The sequence below is a fragment of the Cyprinus carpio genome, chromosome B10, assembly GCF_018340385.1.
Source record: "Cyprinus carpio isolate SPL01 chromosome B10, ASM1834038v1, whole genome shotgun sequence".
NCBI lineage: Eukaryota > Metazoa > Chordata > Actinopteri > Cypriniformes > Cyprinidae > Cyprinus > Cyprinus carpio.
In genome coordinates, this window is record NC_056606.1 from 11,670,814 (window position 1) to 11,690,948 (window position 20,135).

The 20,135-nt window shown below is 37.3% G+C and overlaps 1 protein-coding gene across 2 annotated transcripts in view; it reads left to right on the forward strand.

Moving 5' to 3' along the window:
- gbe1a (glucan (1,4-alpha-), branching enzyme 1a) overlaps window positions 1–20,135 on the forward strand; it is a 146,373-nt gene that overhangs the window by 85,862 nt on the left and 40,376 nt on the right. For both annotated transcript variants that reach the window (XM_042732506.1, XM_042732507.1), the window contains 4 exons: window positions 4,036–4,146; window positions 4,264–4,435; window positions 14,420–14,604; window positions 17,400–17,530. In XM_042732506.1, coding sequence (XP_042588440.1) covers window positions 4,036–4,146; window positions 4,264–4,435; window positions 14,420–14,604; window positions 17,400–17,530 — 599 coding nt within the window. The remainder of the gene's footprint in view (window positions 1–4,035; window positions 4,147–4,263; window positions 4,436–14,419; window positions 14,605–17,399; window positions 17,531–20,135) is intronic.

Below are 20,135 nucleotides of genomic sequence, written 5' to 3' on the forward strand. Positions count from 1 at the left end.
CTTGTGTTAAGGAGTTAATCGGGTCAATTTTAAATAAATGGAACATGGCTCAGTTTGGACTTTAATAATAGCTTACTATGGAAAGAGCAAGAGCAACAGGAAGGAAAATTAAGAGATAAGAAAATTAAGAGAGAAAGTATAGGACAGTTTACTCCCCAGACGAGAAACTATGTGTGAGGAGACTTCTCTAATCTTAGTGAGAACTTAAAAAACATGTGAATATAAAGGAAAAGACAGGCAAAACAACCAGCTGTTAAAATGTCACCATAGCATCAATGCATCTTTCCTCAGAGGAGCGATTCTGTCACAGGCCTCATCCTCTATCTGTACAACGCATTGCTGCTAATGACAGAGTGAGAGTCAGTCCCATCAGCGAGAGCAGGGAACACTTCTAATAAGGAGGAAAAGTACTGTTTAAACAGAGAAGTTTCAGAGGAGCAGTTGAGAAAATGTAGGTGGAAGATGTCTCTCCTTCCACTGACAGAATGAGAAAGCGGGAGAGAGATGGAACAGAGGGAGTGGGAGGCTAGGAGAAAGAGTAGATGGCAGGGCACAGCTGCATTGATTGGCTCCAGCTCGCCCGTGGGCTCTGTCGATTGTGCCCCCTCTTAAAAGGTTGCAGTGTTATTAAAAGGTTTCCTTTATCTGTCCGTCACCCTTCTGCTCTAATGATGGTGAGCAGGAGAGGAGGAGCGGAGAGAGATGGGCCTGTCAGAGTCACTTCCTTTCTGTCTCTTTGCTCCCTGCACTTATTCCCTCCACAACCATGCTATCATCCTACTGGTGTTACATTCAGTATGTGCCATTAGTGGATTACTATTTGTGATAATGATTTAAATGCATCCTAACTGTATCTGTGGTGCTTCAAAACTTTATTATGATGTATACTCTGCTGAAAAAAAAACACATTCTAAACTAGCCTAGTTGTTGGTATAGATGTTTAGCTGGTCAACCAGGTGGCAAAATACCCAAACCCATTTAAAACCATGTAAACAAACCTACCTACCCGCCTAGCTAGTTTGGCCAGGCTGGGAGACCAGCTAGACCATCTTAAGAGCAGATTCCCAGCCTATAAGGTTAGACTGTTTTGCTTTTTTAGAGATGACTGACTCACTAAAAAATTACCAAAACCAGTCCAAACCAAACCAGCTAAATATATAAACTTGACTAGACCATCTGAAGACCAGATTCCCAGTTTATAAAGATGGTCTGTTTTGCTGGTGTCCCAGTCTGATGAGCTGACAAGAGCCCAAACCCCTCTAAAACCAGCAAAATAGACCAACCTTGGCCAAGCAGGGAAGCTGATGTTCAAATGGTCTAGATGATTTCCAAGAAACCAGTGGCTGACCAGCAAACAAATGGTCAAAACTCCCCTAAAATTGGCAAAATTGACCAGCCTAGCCAGTTTTGTCCAGGCTTAGAGACCAAAATCTCCTTAGGCTGGTTTAAACTTTTTTTACAAGGTTCATCCAAGGGAAAATAATTTGAAGTATTAACAAAATTTTCTCTCTGTCTGCATGTTTCTCCTCACCCCCTCACTTTATACTTCCAAACAAACTCTAAACAAACACCAGACTCCTGACTAGTTATCAGTATGCTCTGAAATGTTTATAAAATGAAATGATGTGCCAAATGAATATGCTCACCAGGGGAAAAAACATCCAGAGGTAAATACTCATAATCAGAAACAGGTGTCTCGCAGCAAGCAGGTGTTTGTGTTCGTTAGAGAGAGTTCGAGGAGTACAGACTTTAATCCTGTGTTCTGATGGAGGGTGCCAGACTTGTTCTAGTATCCAGCTGTGCTCGTTGACCCTTGGCCACTCAAATCGTGTCCGATCAACACGGAGCTCTTGCAAGCTAGAAACGGTTTGGGAGGTCACCTTTTGTGAACAGAAATTTCATCTTTCGTTTCGACTCTTTCGAAGTGTGAGCTCGTTCTCAAATAAGTCATTGGAGGACAACATAGAGCACTGATCCAGTCAATGACCTGATCAATGCTTCACTGAGTCCTAACATAGCCATCGACCCGCTCCCACAAAGCTCACCAAATCAACGACCCAGAACAACAGTCGGTATTGGCAAAGTCAATGGGATTCACCAGCTCCGACCGTTAATGTGGTCAATGAGCCAGTCTTCCACTAAATACAGATTCAGCTTCAAGATGTCTGTTCCAAAACACGGGACATGGGAAAGACAGTGGACAGGGCCCTGGCATCCGAATGCAGAGCGGCAATGTGGGATCCTTCACACATGAAGGATCCCACACCTGGTCTGTAGAGAATTCTCAGGCTATTGAGCTCGGTACATTGAGTTTTGTCCCGAGTTGACTCTCAGATGCAGCTCTGACCTCAACTTGACACGGTAGAAAAAATCAAGCCGCCCATGGGGTCTGCTTGTCATTTCCCATTCAAAGACTCATGTATCCTACCTCAACTAATTCAGTTTGCATCCTTTCATGTAAGTGCAGGCGTCAATGTGTAAACTTTGGTTTGGGTTCATTTTCAGTTTGGAACTGCTCACAATGTATCCTATTTCTGCTGTTCCAGATATTGGATGCAAATTTTGTTTTGTACATCCAAATATTGATGATGTGATGAAAATTTGATAATGCTTTAGAATAATGGTCCATTGTTAACAAGTAACTATGCAGGAAGTAATAGGTAGTACTACATTAACACTGAACTTAATATTAACTACTATGGAGGCAAGATTATCAAAGCACTAAGTAGTAGCACATTTAGGACAAAGGTAATTCCTTATAAAGGTATTCGATAACTGTGACCAATCAATAAAGAATAACCAATTAATTGTGAATTACAACAGTAACGTATAAAAACATATTAAATTACTTGTGAAATCGATGTCAACCCCTCACTTATTACTCAAGCTTTACCTTGTCAGCTGGCAGGAACTAGTAGTGATCTAGACTATTATTTTAAAGAATAAAACAAGTTAACGCTTCAGTAATTACTCAAGCATTACATTGTCAGTCCACAGGAACTACTAGTGATCTGGACCATAATTTTAAAGTGAAAAACATGTTAACAATTTAAACATATTAACCCCTTACGAATTACTCAAGCAGGCTGTGAATGAGGGGTTACTGTGTTATTCACTTTAAAATAATGGTCCTGATCAGTAGTAAGTAATTAGTGAGGGGTTGACATGGATGTCACAAGTAATATATTAAGTTATTTAATATATCTTATATCTGACATATATTGTACAAGCATATTTCTGGCACTTTTGATATTCTGACAGACATTGTAATCTGGAAAATGTGGTTTTGTGCTTAACGCAATATCAATATAGTTAATGTCTTCATTGAGGATGCAAATAGTTTTTGACCAGAGAACATCATTGTTTATATTCATATCCTAAAGAGAAGTCCTCTCCAGGCTAATGCCAATAAAAACAGGTGTTTTCGAGTTGGAGACTTATTGAACTGACACTGCATAGAGCTCATAATAGTGACCTAATCCAATTATGAGCTTATTACACTTCCTAATTATTTAAAATTTTAAAATAATTATTATTCTATGTTTAAGTTTAAAATAAACAAAGAATGTACGTTCATCCTTTGATAAGAGTAGTAGTCACAATCTCAACCTGTAACCAACTTATTTCAGGGGATATAATATTCATAAATTAGTTTCCACAAAGAACCCATTTGTAGCTTCTGAAAAAGACATTTTATGACCATTTTAAGAATAAAATACAAACATGTTAGTGTTTTGATAAGTAATTAATTGGCTATTCTTTATTAATTGATCATAGTTAACAAGTAGTTCTCAGTAACAATATTAACAAATACCTAATAAGGAACTTCCTTTGTTCTAAATTTGCTATCACTTACTGCTTAGTTAATCTTTCTTCCAAATTAGTTAATAGTATTAAGTTCGGTGTTAATGTAGTACGTATTTCAGTACTTCCTGTATAGTTATTTGTTAAAAACGGACCATTATTCTAAAGTCATACCAAAAATGGTAATAGCATTTGCTCATTAACTTTTTGTTGCTTAATCATTTATCAAAGGTCCTGAAGGAAGTCCGTGATGAGGACTGGGATTTGAAGAACATTGTTCAAACCCTGACCAACAGAAGGAGAGGGGAGGCATCTATTACCTATGCTGAGAGCCATGACCAAGTTAGCAATTTGTCAATTTGAAACTCAACTTTTGCTGGTTACCATTCACAAACACTTTGGTGTTTTCTTCTCGTTATATAAGATTACACATGCTCAAATCTCTCCACTTGTTTCTAGGCCTTGGTTGGGGACAAATCATTGGCATTCTGGCTGATGGACAAAGAGATGTACACCAACATGAGCGCTCTTACTGCCATGACGCCTGTTATAGACCGTGGCATCCAGCTGCATAAACTCATCCGTCTCCTCACTCACAGTCTAGGAGGGGAGGGCTACCTCAACTTCATGGGTGAGTCTCCTTGAAAACCAGTTTTGCTTTTCTTTAGTGTGCCTCCACCAAGGAAGAGGGACTGTTAGCATTCTTGGCAGGCGTAACTAGTTTTGAAGTTGTAAGGCATATTGAATCTAAGGCTGATCATGTGCTACTGAATCTTCCCCTTGAGGATTTTTTGAATGGATTTCCAATGGTTAGTAGTTCCCAATATTGCTGTGGTTGCGATTGGCATTACAGTTAAAAAATAGACGCCTATGATACTATAAAATAAGACACTATCTCAGACAAGTGGCCAAAGAGAAAGCTAAGTAAGTGTGTACACACATCACAACACAGGAAAGAAACTACACTCAAAGATTGCTGTCTGGATGGGTAAAGATGTATTTCATTACAAGCACACTTCTCTTCTATCAAACGCATAAAAGCATTTCACTTTGTCTGGTCATCCATGTCTGTGCGACAGTAATGAAAACAGTTATATGTCCAAAGGTCACCAGCTTTGTATCTCTACATCTGCAAATAGTAAGTAGAGGCACTCTAGTATAATTGCACACAAAGGCGAGTGGCAGAGCACATTCAGAGAGGAAAAAAAGAAATGTATGCCTGAGACTCGAAGCAGTCAAGGCCAGACGGCAAACAGCAGTGCCATCAGATCGATGGCAAGGCAGTCGTTTAGCCCGTGTTGAGCGAGAACAAATTGTTCGAGCAAAAGAATCAATCTGACATGTCAAGCCTTAAGCTCCTCATCCTAGAAAAATTCCTCTTAACTCAAAGCGAGAGAAAGACCAACAATGGAAAAAAACATTAGTGAACATGGAAAAGGACATACCTGCATTTCAAAAGGTAATTGTGTAAACGTCAAAACTTTGCTCCTTTTTGGAAGGCAGAGAATTTTGTGTGCTCACTGTGTTATGTATATATTTATTTTAATATTATGTGGTTAAATTTATTTTTGTTTTTTTTTTTTTATATATAGGTCTTTTTTTTTTATTTTTTGTGGTATGTATTTTTTCATAATTGTAACTTTATATCTATATTTATATTATTTAAAACTTTACCTCAGTATTTTTTATTTGTTTTTTTTTTAGGTGGAAACAGGCTTCTTGAAGTTATTTATTTATTTATTTATTCAGGTCTTGTTTTCCTGTTAAAAATGAAATAAAATAAAGAAAAGTTGTGTTTGTTATTGTTTTGTGTGTGTGTGTGTGTGTGTGTGTGTGTGTGTGTGTGCGTTCATGCGTTTTTACACACTTTACTGAATATTTCTCAGGGTGAAATTGTTTATTTAACTAAGTTTCTATATTGAAGCAAGCCTGGAAGTCTTACAAAAAAGCTATTGGACATTTCCATCCATATTTTAAAACATAATGTGACAACAGCCCCAAATACAATGTGACTCCCAAACTAATTTCTAGTGATTAGATAATAAAATGGTCAATTATACTTTTTAAGTAACCGAGTTATGAGCTAATGTAAACTGTGTAAAGAAAAACTTGGTGGAACAGAGCAGATTCATCCTGGCTGTTCAGGTGAAAGACTAGACCGCACTCCTCCTCAAATCAATGCTCAGTTTTGCTCAAATCCATCCACACAAACACATCGATCTCTCTCCCCGCTAACGCTGTTAATTAGCATGCTGCAGCTACATCATCTCCTACACCAGCCGACACGCCAGCACAGCTCTGTAAATATTCAGCCCGTTTCAGAGGTCACTGTTTGAACTGTGAGCGCTGCTTCAGATTAACATCCAATGCTTCATGAGATGGTTGTGGTGCACGTCCATTCCTCTCTGCCCTCTTTCTCTCCGGATCATTGTGCTATTGGACATTGATGTTAGCAGTGTTCCTCCTCTGATTAGTAGTTCTCTCTCATTGACTTTGGCTCCTCTCCAAGGGAACTAGAGAACGGATCAAAAATTGCTACGCCTGTCTGCCTCTGCTGTTTGTTATAACAACCATCATTGCAAGTCGCTGTTATTTAGACTGTGCATGTACATAGAGGGGCTATATTGGGATTTTGAAGATGGGAGAACATTTAAATCTGATGTTGATCCTTGTGCTCTGACTCCTGATAGATAGATAGATAGATAGATAGATAGATAGATAGATAGATAGATAGATAGATAGATAGATAGATAGATAGATAGATAGATAGATAGATAGATAGATAGATAGATAGATAGATAGATAGATAGATAGATAGATAGATAGATAGATAGATAGATAGATAGATAGATAGATAGATAGATAGATAATTTATAAATAAATCTATTTAATATATAAACATAACATTTTTCTGATCATTAAATATAACAATTAGATATAAAATGTGTTTTTAGACAAGAGTACAAAAACAGTACAGGAGTCTTAAATGACTTTTTCTTTTTCCAAACATGCCAGCAGAGCAAATAATTCACCAATTTTAACCCACTATATGCACACATCCAAGGATTTGGGGTTAGCGTGGGAGAAATAAGAAGAAAAATAATGAATGTTTCAAGTGAAAAGGAGGTTAAATAAAAACAAGAACAAATCAGCCTGTCACTAGAGTATGTGGAAGTGGAAGCAGGAAAACACCAGTCCTGATTAATAGTTATTTCAGCGGGAGATCAGAGAAGCATTAGCCTGACAGCGCGGAGGCTGCCAGACAAGGCCTGAGAAGCACACAGGAAGGCAATGTGCCTGAAGAGGCTTTAATTGAATTTGAAAGGGGTGCCATTTTCTTCGTGCATGAAAGAGTTTCGTTTGTGGGCGGGAAGCGTTGGCTTGTATTTATTTACTCTCTGTTTTAAGCACCTCTTCAGTCTTTTTCAATGGAAGAGGGAAGGATGAGAACTCTGAAACAAGGAACAAAACATGCCATTCCCCTCTTCCGTTTGTTCTTGGATAGTTTTTGTTTTTGTTCTTGTTAGTCTGACTGCTCTAGCAGTTGTCCATTTGTTTTACGAACATTACGTTCTGTTCCTGCTGGTTCATTAGGAAGTATTTTTGCAGTTGAAACATAGAGTTCCATTTTATTTAGTTGACATTTTTTCTGAAGTTAGACAGACATAAGTAGTGCTAAAAGCCATGTCATGGATGCATATTTAGGGAATAATTCACTATTTTGTCAAGGGAAGTCAAAATGACAATTTTCACTTGAGATTTGGAGCAAAATTAGTGGGAGAAAAAATTATATAGATGACAGCATCATTTTATTTTTACAAAGAGATTGGTAGGTATATTACTATTATATATATTGACTTAACAATACTTGTTGCGTTATGTGCCAATGGTGACAGTTAACCACCCTCCAATGTTTGCATGCCTGTCACTTGAGAAGTATAAAAGTTATCTTAATATCCTTTTACATACTGGATCCTTACAAACTTTTCTTTAGTTATGGCCCTATTTGTTTTAGTTCCAGAGATGCTCTCAATATCTGGGAGTTATTTGTTAAACTGTACACCGTTTCAGTGGTCAAAAACCAAATGTTTGTAATTTTGCATTTAGCTCATACCTCTTTATTTTAAAGAGGAATGTCTGAAGAGAAAATGAAATTAGAAAGGTATCTTTCCCTCTATAAAAAAATTTGCATAGGACATACCTTTCTGAGTGCCAAAATAATTTTCTTCCAAGGTTTGCTCAAGAAGTATTAAAGATATCACAGTATCCTTTTAGATGCTGGTTCTTAACAAAGTTTTCTTACAGAGTTTTCATTTATAAGGCCATGTGCTTCAGTCCCAGAAATATGGGGATATCCCAGATTGTTAAATTTGACCAATTTGTTGATAACCAAATGTGGGTCACTTTGCATACAAATGCTATTGTTTCTACAGAGGAATGTCAGACCTCTAACTTAGTTGACATGGAATGACCCATCTGCATTACTCATGAACTTGAAGATGATTCTGAACTAGACATTAACTGTTGACCAGAAAGTGTCCAAGCAGTGTGAAATATTTAGCTTGAGAAGTGTGCTTTGCAATTGTTCCTTACATAAATGCCACTTGTGTTTTATTTTATCTACTGCAATGACATTTGTGCTTTTTAAGGGTGGCTTAACTAGCTAAATACGTTTTGGGACTGGTGTATTGTGTGTTATTAGATTTGTGGTGAAGTAAAGGCATATGTTTGCTCCTACTGGAATAGAAAGGGAGTTATTCCTCCCATTAAACAGACTCCTACTCCCCCTAATTAAGACAGGGAGAGGCAGACAGCTGGCCAAATTGCACACTAAACAAAAGCATCCAGACACACAGACTATGTTTAAAAGCATCCAGCTACAGTTGGCTGCTGGTTATTAATACAGAACTTTGGAGTGTTATTTTGGCAGAAGACTTACACAGCAGAGAAACCGCAAGGTCGTGGCCTTTGTGATGCAAAAGAGTCTTGATCTTAATGTTTTGTTGTCTGAATGTGCCTCTTGTGACTGTCACAAACATAATGCAAAAAGTAACTTTTTGTATGCACAAGCAAAATTTTGTATAATGTATGCAATTAGCATATTCGGTGGTGCTTGCCAAGGCAAACACTTTTATTATTGCTTAGATTTGGACTATAGTGCATCATTTGTCCTAAGTCGTACCTCAAATTATTATTATTATTATTTTGATATGACATTTCCAATTTTATTTTTTTGTTTTTGCATGGTATTTTTTACTATTGTAGGATAAATTTGTTAGGTGAATATAATTGGAGTCTTTTGAAATATGATGTAGCATAAACTTAAGCACTCAACTATGGTTGACATTCTTTTGCTGTGATGATGCAATGAAAGAAAACCTGTATTCATTTCCTTATTGTAAACAACCCCTTTAAGACATTAACATGAATATATATATATATATATATATATATACACTCACCTAAAGGATTATTAGGAACACCTGTTCATTTCTCATTAATGCAATTATCTAATCAACCAATTACATGGCAGTTGCTTCAATGCATTTAGGGGTGTGGTCCTGGTCAAGACAATCTCCTGAACTCCAAACTTAATGTCAGAATGAGAAAGAAAGGTGATTTAAGCAATTTTGAGAGTGGCATGTTTGTTGGTGCTAGACGGGCCGGTCTGAGTATTTCACAATCTGCTCAGTTACTGGGGATTTTCACGCACAACCATTTCTAGGGTTTACAAAGAATGGTGTAAAAAGGGAAAAACATCCAGTATCCGGCAGTCCTGTGAAAATGCCTTGTTGATGCTAGAGGTCAGAGGGGAATGGGCCGACTGATTCAAGCTGATAGAAGAGCAACTTTGACTGAAATAACCACTCGTTACAAACCAAGGTATGCAGCAAAGCATTTGTGAAGCCACAACACGCACAACCTTGAGGCGGATGGGCTACAACAGCAGAAGACCCCACCGGGTACCATTCATCTCCACTACAAATAGGAAAAAGAGGCTACAATTTGCACGAGCTCACCAGAATTGGACAGTTTAAGACTGGAAAAAAGTTGCCTGGTCTGATGAGTCTCGATTTCTGTTGAGACATTCAGATGGTAGAGTCAGAATTTGGCGTAAACAGAATAAGAACATGGATCCATCATTCCTTGTTACCACTGTGCAGGCTGGTGGTGGTGGTGTAATGGTGTGGGGGATGTTTTCTTGGCACACTTTAGGCCCCTTAGTGCCGATTGGGCATCGTTTAAATGCCACGGCCTACCTGAGCATTGTTTCTGACCATGTCCATCCCTTTATGACCACCATGTACCCATCCTCTGATGGCTACTTCCGGTAGGATAATGCACCATGTCACAAAGCTCGAATCATTTCAAATTGGTTTCTTGAACATGACAATGAGTTCACTGTACTAAAATGGCCCCCACAGTCACCAGATCTCAACCCAATAGATCTTTGGGATGTGGTGGAACGGGAGCTTCGTGCCCTGGATGTGCATCCCACAAATCTCCATCAACTGCAAGATCCTATCCTATCAATATGGGCCAACATTTTTTGAAGAATGCTTTCAGCACCTTGTTGAATCAAATGCCACATAGAATTAAGGCAGTTCTGGAAGGCGAAGGGGGTCAAACACAGTATTAGTATGGTGTTCCTAATAGTATATATATATATATATATATATATATATATATATATATATATATATATATATATATATATATATTCACCTGATTTTGGTTTCCAGGCACACTTGACTGATCATAGTATCCTACAGAGCCAATTAGATGTGTGGAGGAAGTTGGAAGTGTACAATTATTTACCTGTTGTTTGGTAAGGTAATTCAGCAGTAACAGGTAGCTTTGAATAAGGTTAATTACAGCTGAAAATGTCATTTCTCATCAAGTCACACTTCATTTATTAATACATACTTTTAATGTTCCTCACCTAATATGCATTGAAAATGCACATCATTCTCAAAAAGCATGTTGTACTGTTAGAACAGTATATGCCTGTGTTATTTTTTTTTTTTTTTTTTTTTATTCTCTGGCCATAATCCACACTTAGCCTCCGTTAGCCTCATCTGTTAGTCTCGGCTCTACAGAGACTGCATACAAGTCACATTATCTTTAACAGTGAAGGCAAGAGCTTCTTTCTTTGACTTCATATTGACACTGAACTCAAAGACCATCTAATCTCCACCTTGCAGCTTGTTACACATGAAAGAGATGGAGAGCTAAAAAAAAAAGTCCATTTCTTATTTATGGGTTCATTTGGAGGGCTTTTCATGCAAACTATTTAAATCCCATTGCTACTCACCAGGATCTTTGGCCTCACGCTATAGTAACCAAAGAGAAACTTGACTTCAAACATCACTGCACGTCAAATCAGATTATGGGCTTAGTGAAATCTTAAAAGGGAAGTGTGTGTGTGTGTGTGTGTGTGTGTGTGTGTGTGTGTGTGTGTGTGTGTGTGTGTGTGTGTGTGTGTGTGTGTGTGTGTGTGTGTGTGTGTGTGTGTGTGTGTGTGTGTGTGCGTGCTTTTTGTGTGGTTACTTGAGTGTGGACTGCCTAATCAAAAATGAAAATAGTATGCTTACACTAATTGACAAATTTGACTCTGTCCTATTCAGAAAGTCTCACTGGGGAGCCGCATAGTTGGGGCCCGATGCTTTTGATTGTGCAGTTTTATTGTCTTAATGCACTCTTGTGACTCACACAAACGATGTGAATTTTTATATGATCACATTTTTGAAAGCAGGAAAATTATTATTTGTTGTCTTAAACACCTACTGCTCTTGAAAGTGAAACTCACGTGACAAACAAACCATACTCAAAATGTGAATTTAACCCATCCCGATATGCATCAGCAGAGCAGTGTAAAGTACACACTGTGAAAAACCCGGAGCATCATATTCTGCGGCGCCCGGGGAGCAGTTGGGGTTTGTGCTCAAGGGTGTCGTGGTATTGAGCTGGAAGGTAAACACTACTGCGATTGGGAGTCCAACTTACACGACTTCCCCACACAAGTGACGTGACATTCAAGTTGGGGACCCCATTTGTGCTCTATTTAAACATGCACACACATAATGCCTGAATGTGAACACACACCCGGAGCAGTGGGCAGCCATTTTGATGCTGCGGCGCCCGGGGAGCAGTTTGATGCCTTGCTCTTAGAGGAAATAGAAAGAAAAACCTTCGAAGATTAAGAAAGAAGAAGAAAGAAAGAAGAAGAAATGCCTGAATTGTTTGAAAAAGAAAGAAATAAATAGAAAGAAAGAAAGAAAGAAAGAAAGAAAGAAAGAAAGAAAGAAAGAAAGAAAGAAAGAAAGAAAAAGAAAGAAAGAAATACAATTTATTTTCAAATGAACTCTTTCTACTCATCAAATAATCCTAAAATAAAAATTGTAATACGGTTTCCACAAAAAAATATTAAGCAGCCATTTTTCAAAAATGATAATAATAAGAAATGTTTCTTTAACTGCAAATCAATATATTAGAATAATTTCTGGAAGAATTGTGACACCGAAGACTGGAATAATGTCTGCTGAAAATTCAGTCACAGGAATAAATTACATTTTAAAATATATACAAATATAAAAAAATTGTGATTTAAAATGATACACAATATTGCTGGTTTTACTTTATTTTTTGTATATATAAATACAGCCTTGGTTGAGCATGAGACATCTTTCAAAAACATAAAAAATTTCATGCCAACCCCAAACTTTTGTAGTGTAGTGTATAAACATTCAAACTTAATGGATTTTAAACTTTTCCAAAACTTTCAAGGCATTGTCAAACCAACATTCAATGTTTGTACTGACAGTCTTTGCTTTTAGTTAAAAATTAGCAATATGAATTTTAATTTTTATTCGTATTGCAATTCTTCATCCTGTTTGTCAATTAAAACTGGAATTTAAAAGACATTCTCAGTTCACTTCTTCAAACTACTTGGCAACCACATTGCAATTCACCAAAAAAAAAGTCAGAACACCTGGCAACATCCCACAAAACCTTACTGCTGCATGGTTGAGTTTTGCATCGGTGTTTTCTTCAGAAAATGTACAGTTCTACTTTTGCTTCTGTAACTTTTCAATCTATAGATTGCAGCATCTGCTCCCGGCTCTAAGAAAAAAGAAAATGTAGCTGTTAGCCTGCACCTGGACAGCAGCAGTCCTTCTGGCCTAGATAAAATCCATCTCCCCTATATCCTTCCAAGTTATAGCTCCTATATTGATCTAACCTGTGAAAGATACAGTTTGACCCCTGTTACCTGTCAATCAACCGGTGTTATGAAGTGAGCTTTATATATGTTTCAAAAAGACTTATGCATACAACTGCAGGATATTGCACAGGCAGTGAATCTATGGAGGATCGCAATTCACTCAAGCTAAACTTTCACTCAGGAAAACCATCCTGCCAAAAACAGCAGATGTGTTGGGCTTAAACTGCTCTTTTCAGTGCTGTCCCATAACTTTAAGGAGTGCGTCGTCAGTGCAAGCATTGAATAATTTAAGATTATCTTAATATATGTGCAGGTGGAGAGCAGTGGACGTCCCTTATCATTGTGTCTGTATTCAGCGCATGGGGCGGCAGGATAAGGCGCATGACGGAGGCGACAGGGGCCGTAAGAGAGACAAAGTGTCTCGTCATCTTCACTCTCTTCGTTTAATTATGGAGTCTGAGCTGTCACGGTTCTTTGTGCGAGTGTCGGCCACTGCTAGCCTATGCTCTGTCTCTCTTCAGTTGACACATGATATGACTCTATCAGAATTATTTGCTGCCGAAGGTCCCTGTGCACATTAAGTAAAGTTCAAGTGGAAGCTGAGGGATTTGATCGCTCTGATACTTTCTCTCTTTTTATTTCTTCTTCCTGCCATGGATCCTTCACTGTCTCAATGTCCTTTTCTGCTGCTGCTCTTTTTCATTTCTTGTTAATCAGTGAACGTCTATGAAAGGACTCCTTAGTATAAATTTAGCTAGATGCTTTAATTGAGAAAGTAATGATGTTTGGATCAAGAAGATAAGAAATTTGTTGCTTTTCATCAAAAAGAAAATATTTATTTTGTTGAAAATAAAATTTCTTTAACCCATTATTATCATTATTATTATTGTTTGTACTTTATATAATTGTTATTCTATAATATTATTCTATAATTTTTTTATTGTTTGTGTGTGTGTAATGTGTTGTAGCATTTATATAGCAAATCTATTTATTTTACAAATGTATTTATTTATTTATTTACTTGTCTGTATTACTTGTTCCTTCCTGTAAATTCATGTATTGTTATAGGCAATCTTATTGTCTTTAAGAAAGAAAGAAAGAAAAAGAAAGAAATAGCCTTACTTGGAGATCTTTAGATAAGGCTGATTTTCTGCCTGTTGATGGCCAGGCATGTATTGTAATGCTGGTAAAATTAAAAATAAATCTTATTTAGTTAAAAACAGTGCAGTGTAATAAAATCTCATGAGAAAAGGACCCGTAGGGGATGTAAGTTATAATATTTTCATAACACACAAAATTACCTTAAAATGCTCTGGGGTGTGTTTTCTTGTTGGTGATAAAAGCTTTCACCAGCTTTTGCAATTTTCATTTTTCAAACTTTTCTTTCTCCAGGTAACGAGTTTGGCCATCCGGAATGGCTTGACTTTCCCAGGAAAGGAAACAATGAGAGCTACCATTATGCCCGTCGCCAGTTCAACCTTGTGGACATTGAGCATCTGCGATACCGACAACTTTATGCTTTCGACCGTGACATGAATCTTACAGAAGACAAATACGGCTGGCTGGCTGCCGGTCAGGTGAGATGCACATACACATATGGGTGTATATATTTGAGTAAGTGGCGATACGATACATACCTCGATACACAGGTCACGATTCGATACGTACCTCGATACAGAGCTGTCTCGATACGATTTGATACAATGTGACACGATTCGATACGATTCAATAGAAATACATGGGCCAGAGCCAATTAGTTAATGCTGAACACATTTACTCAACAAACAGAACTCTTTATAACAAAGTGCATTTTGCTTAAATATTTGCAACTTTAAGTGCTCTGATTAATTGTACACAAATTGTATTAATCTGGAAATTACCACAAGTCAACATTTAACTTTCCAAGGGTACAGTCTGAGCTCACACAAGCACACAATCTTCTTATTATTATTCTTCTTATTAAATCTTCTTATAATTCTTTTTGTGTGACACCAGGTACTGCCATAACATATTTCACTATGAAAGCACTTAAATGCTACATCTTGCTTTAACATTTGGCACAACAACAAATCTAATCTACCTCATAACAGGATGGATTTTTAAAATCTTAAGGCTAAACCAGGTTTGTCCTCAAAAAGGCAGGTTGAACAAAAATCACTGCAGCAACAAAACAATAAACTGAGGATACTCTTGGTAATGCTAGCTTTATCCTATGACTTAAGAACTCGCGGGTCGCTGCGCCCCCTAATGGCTGGGCGGAGTATCGATACTAAGGGCTAGAATGTCGATACTGTATCTTTTTTTATTATATCGGTATGTATCTAAGAATCGATATTTTGAGCACACCCCTACATACACACATACACACATTCCTAAACATGCATGTCTCATACTAGCTTTAACCTACAGAAGAAAGCCAGTGTAAATCTCCTTGCTGGATCTCTCCTTGCCATCTGTTAAACTGTGGGGAGCTATTTATCTGCCATAATAAATGGGATGTGAGATGCATGGCCCAGATGATAATGAAATTGCATAATACAGCCAACCAGGCATGACTCTCCATAGCAGGAAGTCTATTTCACACGCACACCTTGCACTGAAGACAGCAGAAATAAGATTACAACCGCATTAAACTGTATAAAACCCTGTCAAACCACAGTTTATGTTCAATATATGTTTCAGCAAATTCAGAGATGGATGTTGCAGTCTGACATCGTCAAAAATCTGAATATGAATTCAAATATATATATAACTGAATTCTTCTTTATTCTTCTTAATTTTAGTTATTATGAGAAATGATAGACCATTATTTAAAGTATACTTTTTTAGTTAAAATTTATGTATTTATTTCAATCATTTATATATTTACATTATTTTAGTAGAAGGATTGATTGATTGATTGATTTGCACATTTATTTATTTATTTGCACATTTATTTGTTTTTAAAATGTTCCTACATGAAACATCAACCTGTTTCTGCGCTTCTGTCAAGTTATTCTTTGTATGAAAACATGTATTATTTTATTTTGTTTTATTTTGTTATTCTTGTTCTTATATGTAGTAGTAGTAGGATTTATTTGTTTATTTTTTTTGTTTATTTGCTAATTTATTCATTTTTTTAATGTTTCTACATGAAACAGCAACAAGTTTCTGCCACTTCTTTGTATCAAAACATTTTTTGTTGTTTGTTTTGTTTTGTTTTGTTTTTTGTTGTTGTTTTGTTTTAAACCACTTTATACTCTTTTGAACATAGACCAAACTAAGCTGGTTCAGTGGTTTTGGTTTAAGCTGGTCCACCAAACCTGGCCAAGAAGATTTGAACTAGTTTTAGATTAGATTAAAGAATTCTCTTCTGCTCACCAAGCCTGCATTTATTTAATCAAAAATACAGCAAAAGCAGTAATATTGTGAAATATTTTACTATTTAAAATAACTGCTTTCTATTTGAATATATTTTAAAATGTAATTTATTACTGTGATCAAAGCTAAATTTCCAGCATCATTACTCCAGTCTTACTCCAAGTGTAACAATATACACTATACCATTCAAGCTTGGAGTCAGTATAGAGAGAGAGAGAGAGAGAGATTCAAACTTTTATTTAGCACAAAAATGATGATGACATTTATAATGTTACAAAAGATGCTGTTCTTGTGAACTTTCTCTTCATCAAAGAAACCTGAAAAAAAATCTTCTCAGGTGTGAATCACACTAATATTCATGATCATTCACGCCTTTTCGCATATGCCCTTTCGAAACAAAAAGTGTCTCAGAAAATTTAAGTCAATATATTCTCAAAAGTCTTATGAACAAATGTTCTGTATGTGTTTTATGGCCTTATTTTAGTGACTTCAAAATTGTAGCTTTTCACTAAGCACACATAAACATTGTTTTCTCAAAAACACAATCATGTACATACATGCTGCTCACATATTGCTGCCCAGTTTGTGATTACAGTAATCAGACTTTAGCCATTTATATGTTTATAAGCAACTGAAAAAAGCACAAATGTCAGGGCATGTCAAAACTTCTCCATGGCCCCAAAACACCCTCGGACCCCAGAGGCTTAATCTGTTAGACTCCTAGCCAAGCTGGGCCATCAGACAAAACCCTCTAAAAACCAGTAAAATCAAACCAAATAAAGGCAGCAAAACAGACTTGCCGTTTTTTGTTTTTTGTACTTACCTCTAAACTCACATCAACAATTGTTTAATTTGTTCAAGTTTTTATTTCTCCTAAGACATTTCAGAAAAAAAAAAAACATCTGAGAACTCATGAACTGTGTACTACATCCGAACAATACCAGCTTTCTCTGAGTTTATTCATGTTTGACAATCATTTACATCATTTGCATCTTGCTTTTGTTTCTAACAGGCAGCAGTCACGACTTTGAATCAAGCTGACAAGGTGATTGTGTTTGAACGCTCAAACCTGCTGTTCATATTCAACTTCCATCCCTGCAACAGCTACATCGACTACAGGGTGGCAGTGGAGCATGCTGGGAAGTATCCTTTCACCAGAGCTCTCCAGAAGACTAGCACGTTATAGTAATGGAGAGTGTTTCTATATGTGTGGGAGTGATGTGCATATGAGCTGTGAAATATACAGCAAGTATGTGGGAGAGAGGCTAGGTCATTTATTATAAATGCATTATCCACATATAATACACGTATGATGAGACTGAGTGTGTATTTACAATGTTTTGCAATTTCAAGACCTTCATGTGTGTCCATCAACCCTTCATGACTCTTTAGAGGCCAGCCTGCCATTGGTTATGACACATTCCCACTGATGTGTAAAGACGAGCTTGTACACTAGGGAGGAAGGGGGAGGGGAAAACGATCTGACAAGTCTTGAAAACACATTTAATTGGCTGCAGAGATGCTAGAGGTGACTGTCATCACACAAAACGAGCTGTTCGTGGCTTTGTATGTGCGTGTTTGTGCGTGGGTGTTTGCATGTGATGCTGTGTTGGGGCATTCGGGTTGCACCAATGGGAGTTTGTGTTTGTATGGAGACTCCAATTAGGAGAAGAGAATGAGACACCCTACGACGAGAGAAACTATGGCTCATCAAACATCACCCACTCGCATATATTTGCGCACACAAATACCCTCACTCACCGAAAGAGAAGGCCTTAGCCCAGTTAAAATCCACAAAGATGAAACCAGTGTCGTTGTTGTTTTTGATTGAAAGAGCTTTTAGCATGTAGCGGAAGACAGCATTACCTTAAGCCAGAAATCAGGTCAATTAAAGGCAGAGGGTTTGTTGAAACTTCCAATGAATTCTAGAAAATGTTTCAGATTTATGTATTTGAACATACAGTGGAGATTCTAAATCTAATTTATTAAATGTTAACTTTAAGTTTTAAGGAAGTTTTAGAGGAAGGAAGTTTATCAATATAAAAATACTATAAATATATAATAAAAATAGAATAATAATGATAATAGTGATAATCAAAGTAACAGACGGACAAACCAAATACTATGTAATAAAAATGTAATACAATATTTTGTATTATTGTAACAGACGGACCGATGGTGTGAGGACCCTCTTGTATCTGCTTCGTTTATTAGGGCCCGAGCACCGATGGTGTGAGGACCCTCTTGTATCTGCTTTGTTTATTATTATTATTATTATTCTTCTTCTTCTTCTTCTTCTTCTTCTCCAAAATGAATCGCATTTTTGAGGGCCTAAACATGCTCGAAAAGTCCTGAAACTTTGCACACGCGTCAGACCTGGTGAAAATTTACGTCTGATATAAGGTTTCAGAAGAGGGTGTGGCAAAATGGCTCGACAGCGCCACCTACTGTAAAAAAATCAACAGCCCTCGAGCTGTGTTTCACGTACATGCATGAAAATTGGCACACATATGTAAAGCATCAGTACCTACAAAAAAGACTCTTGGAGCAATATCCGAAACCCAACAGGAAGTCGGTTATTTTTAATTTTATGAGCAAATTTTGCATCATTTTTTGTCATTTGCATGCCTTGTATTTTAACGAACTCCTCCTAGAGATTTATTCAGATCAACACCAAATTTGTTATGCCTAATCTAAAGGCCTTTGCGATGTTAAATTGCGAAAATCTTGAGTTTTCGTTGAAGGGCGTGTCCGTGGCGTCCTGACGAATTTCGATGATTCGCCATGGAAAATGAAGTTGCTATAACTCAGACATACAATGTCCAATCTGCCCCAAACTTCTCATGTTTGATAAGACTCCTGACCTGAACAGATTGATATGCCCATATTCAGTTATAGTCATAGCGCCACCTACTGGCAACAGGAAGTGACATATTTTACACTGTAACAAAGTACCCCGAGAAATTTTATGACATAATTTTTTTTTTTCATTCACTCTATTCTAAAGGCCTGTGCGATGTTAAATTGTGAAGATCTTGAGTTTTCGTTAAAGGGCGTGTCCATGGCGCCGTCACAAAATTCGATGTCTCGCCATGGGAATAAAAGTTATTGTAACTCAGGCATAAAATGTCCAATCTTGCCCAAACTTCACATGTTCGATAAGAGTCCTGGCCTGAAGACATCTGAAGGCCAATATTCCATTGGGTGTGGCAAAATGCCTCGATAGCGCCACCTATACATTTTCAACGGAGTGCGCCTCGAGCTACGTTTCACGTACATGTACAAGAATCGGTACACACATGTAACACACCAATACCTACAAAAAAGTATCTTTGTACGAAATTCGAATCCCAACAGGAAGTCAGTTATTTTGAATTTTCTCTGCAAAATTTGTGTCGTTTTTGCCATTTTCAGGGGTTGTACTTTAACGAACTCCTCCTAGAGATTTATTCAGATCAACACCAAACTTTGTCAGTGTAATCTAAAGGCCTTTGCGATGTTAAATTGCGAAGATCTTGAGGTTTCGTTTAAGGGCGTGTCTGTGGCGGCCTTACAAATTTCGATGTTTCGCCATGAGAAAGGAAGTTGCTATAACTCAGACATACAATGTCCAATCTGCCCCAAACTTCACATGTTTGAGAAGACTCCTGACCTGAATATATCTACATGCCAATATTCAGATATCGCTATAGCGCCACCTGCTGGCAACAGGAAGTGACATGTTTTACGCCGTAACAAACTACTCCTA